General features: G+C 60.4%; 1 protein-coding gene across 1 annotated transcript; it reads left to right on the forward strand.

Moving 5' to 3' along the window:
• Positions 1-6: 6 nt before the first annotated feature.
• Positions 7-667, forward strand: PIGC (phosphatidylinositol glycan anchor biosynthesis, class C). Its single transcript, XM_009320617.1, has one exon. It carries the CDS (start codon positions 116-118, stop codon positions 554-556), a length of 441 nt encoding a protein of 146 aa, XP_009318892.1. The 5' UTR covers positions 7-115; the 3' UTR covers positions 557-667.
• Positions 668-2,111: the final 1,444 nt, after the last annotated feature.

Genomic DNA, 2,111 nt, shown 5'->3' on the forward strand with positions numbered 1-2,111 from the left:
GCGGCCGCGGTGGGCCGACCTGAAGAGCACGCTGGTGTTCACCGCCTTCACCTACGGCTTCTCGCCAGTGCTGAAGACGCTGACAGAGTCCATCAGCACGGACACCATCTATGCCATGTCAGCCCTCATGCTCCTTGGCCACCTCATCTTCTTCGACTACGGCGCCAATGCCGCCATCGTCTCCAGCACGCTGTCCCTCAACATGGCCATCTTTGCCTCGGTGTGCCTGGCCTCCCGCCTGCCTCGCTCCCTCCACGCCTTCGTCATGGTCACCTTTGCCATGCAGATCTTTGCTCTCTGGCCCATGCTGCAGAAGAAACTGAAAGCCCAGACGCCCCGATGCTACGTGGGGGTGACGGTACTCTTCGCACTGGTGGCGCTGGCGGGGCTGGCCACCGTCTCCAGTGTGGGCGCCGTGCTCTTTGCCTCGCTGCTGCTTGCCATCTCCTGCCTCTGCCCTTACTGCCTCATCCGCCTTCAGCTGCTCAAGGACAACATCCACGGGCCATGGGATGAGGCTGAAATCAAGGAGGACCTCTCCAGGTTCCTCATGTAGGCCTGGCCCAGGGGGACCCTCTGCTGTGAGCAGCACAAAGGCTCTTCCCAGGGGATAGCACTGGGGGGGAGGACACCATCCCAATAAAGCCCCTCGCACAGCAGCGAGGACCAAATTTGTGTGTGTTACCCTCAGCATCTGTTTCCAGAGCTGACCTGCTTGGTTTTGGCAAAGGAAGGAGCTGAACCCCGCAGAGCGGCTGGCCTGTGCAGCAGCTCGGGGCACAGGCGAGTGGGGCGGTGCGTCCTCTGGCCACGCAGATTCGTACCTGTGTTTGGGGGGGGATGTAGGGGGTGTGTGCATCCCCTGAGCAGAAATGCCACATGGAAACGCACTTCTGCCTCAGATGTGCCCCACAGCATCCTCATGGAAGTCCTCAGCCCCAAGGACCTCAATGTGTGCGGTGGGGACGGACAGCACTTCCCTGGGAGGGCTGGAGGGGAAGGGGGCTGGGTGAGGGTCGCTGTGGGCAGGGTGGCAGCGCATGGGGCAGTGGGTGTTGCCAGACCTGCAGAACCATGCACGAGGGTGGCTGGGACGGATGCAGTGCAGAGCCCTGCTCACCTGCACCCCCCTGGTTGCTGATGCCAGAATAGCCTCATGACGCTGCCAGGCACCACGTTACCCTAAATCCTTTAGGAGAAGCGGGGGGTGAGGAGGCAAGATGCCTTCCTCCCCTCTCTAAACCCCTCCCAGAGGTGGATCTGGCCTCGCCACAGGGCCAGACCCTGAGCCAGAGGGATGGAACTCAGCACAGACCCCCGTGAGTGTACCCACCATCTGGGGAGATGCCAGGCTGCTGCGACAGCAGTGAGGCACAGCGAGGTCCTGTCTGGCGGCCGTCTGTCCGGCGGCTGGCTGTCCGCACACATCGCAACAGAGGGCAGTCCTGGCAAACAAGTCCCGGTGGAGGCCAGGCCAGGACGAGCCGGCCCTGTGCCTGGAAGGCTTCCCCGGTGCTTTCCCTTTCCCTGCTCCCGTCTGGGACCGTTCCCTGGCAGCCCGGCTCTGCTCCAGCTGCCCCGGGGAGCAGAGCCCGCTGGAGCAGGCACTGCAGGAGGGAAGGGGTGCGCATGCCTCCCCAGCCCCAGCTCGCAGGGATGCATTTGGCATTACCTGGGTTTTTATGAAACTTTTCTCATTTGGAAACCCAACGCTGCAGAAGTGCAACTTTCTGCTTGATTTAACCCATCTTGTTGAGCATCGGCGTCCCACCCCAGCGAGCGGGTGCTTGCCGTGCACTCCTTGGGCTTTCTCGGAAATGAGCAACCCCTGGCGGAGTCCCCAACACCTCCAGTGCTTTGTTACGGCTCTTGCCAAGTGTTAAATGTTGCTGTTGTCATCATGGTGATGGCTACATCTCATTTTGGTTTTAATTAAAACCTGTGGAAGTTTAGAGCCCATGCTCCAGTCTCACAGGGAGCACAGAGTAGTCAGATGCCCACAGCGAAGATGACATTTTTTAGTTCTTCAGAAAGAAGACTGTTCTTTCACAAGGAGGTTTCTCAGAAAGCTGCTCAGCGAGCAGGACGCCCCATCTCGCGCTGGGCTAATG

Source organism: Pygoscelis adeliae, unplaced genomic scaffold (assembly GCF_000699105.1).
Source record: "Pygoscelis adeliae isolate BGI_AS28 unplaced genomic scaffold, ASM69910v1 Scaffold402, whole genome shotgun sequence".
NCBI classification, from domain to species: Eukaryota; Metazoa; Chordata; class Aves; order Sphenisciformes; family Spheniscidae; genus Pygoscelis; species Pygoscelis adeliae.

Coding starts and splice junctions, on each gene's coding strand:
- PIGC (XM_009320617.1), top strand. CDS start 116: ATGTCAGCCCTCATGCTCCTTGGCCACCTCATCTTCTTCGACTACGGC.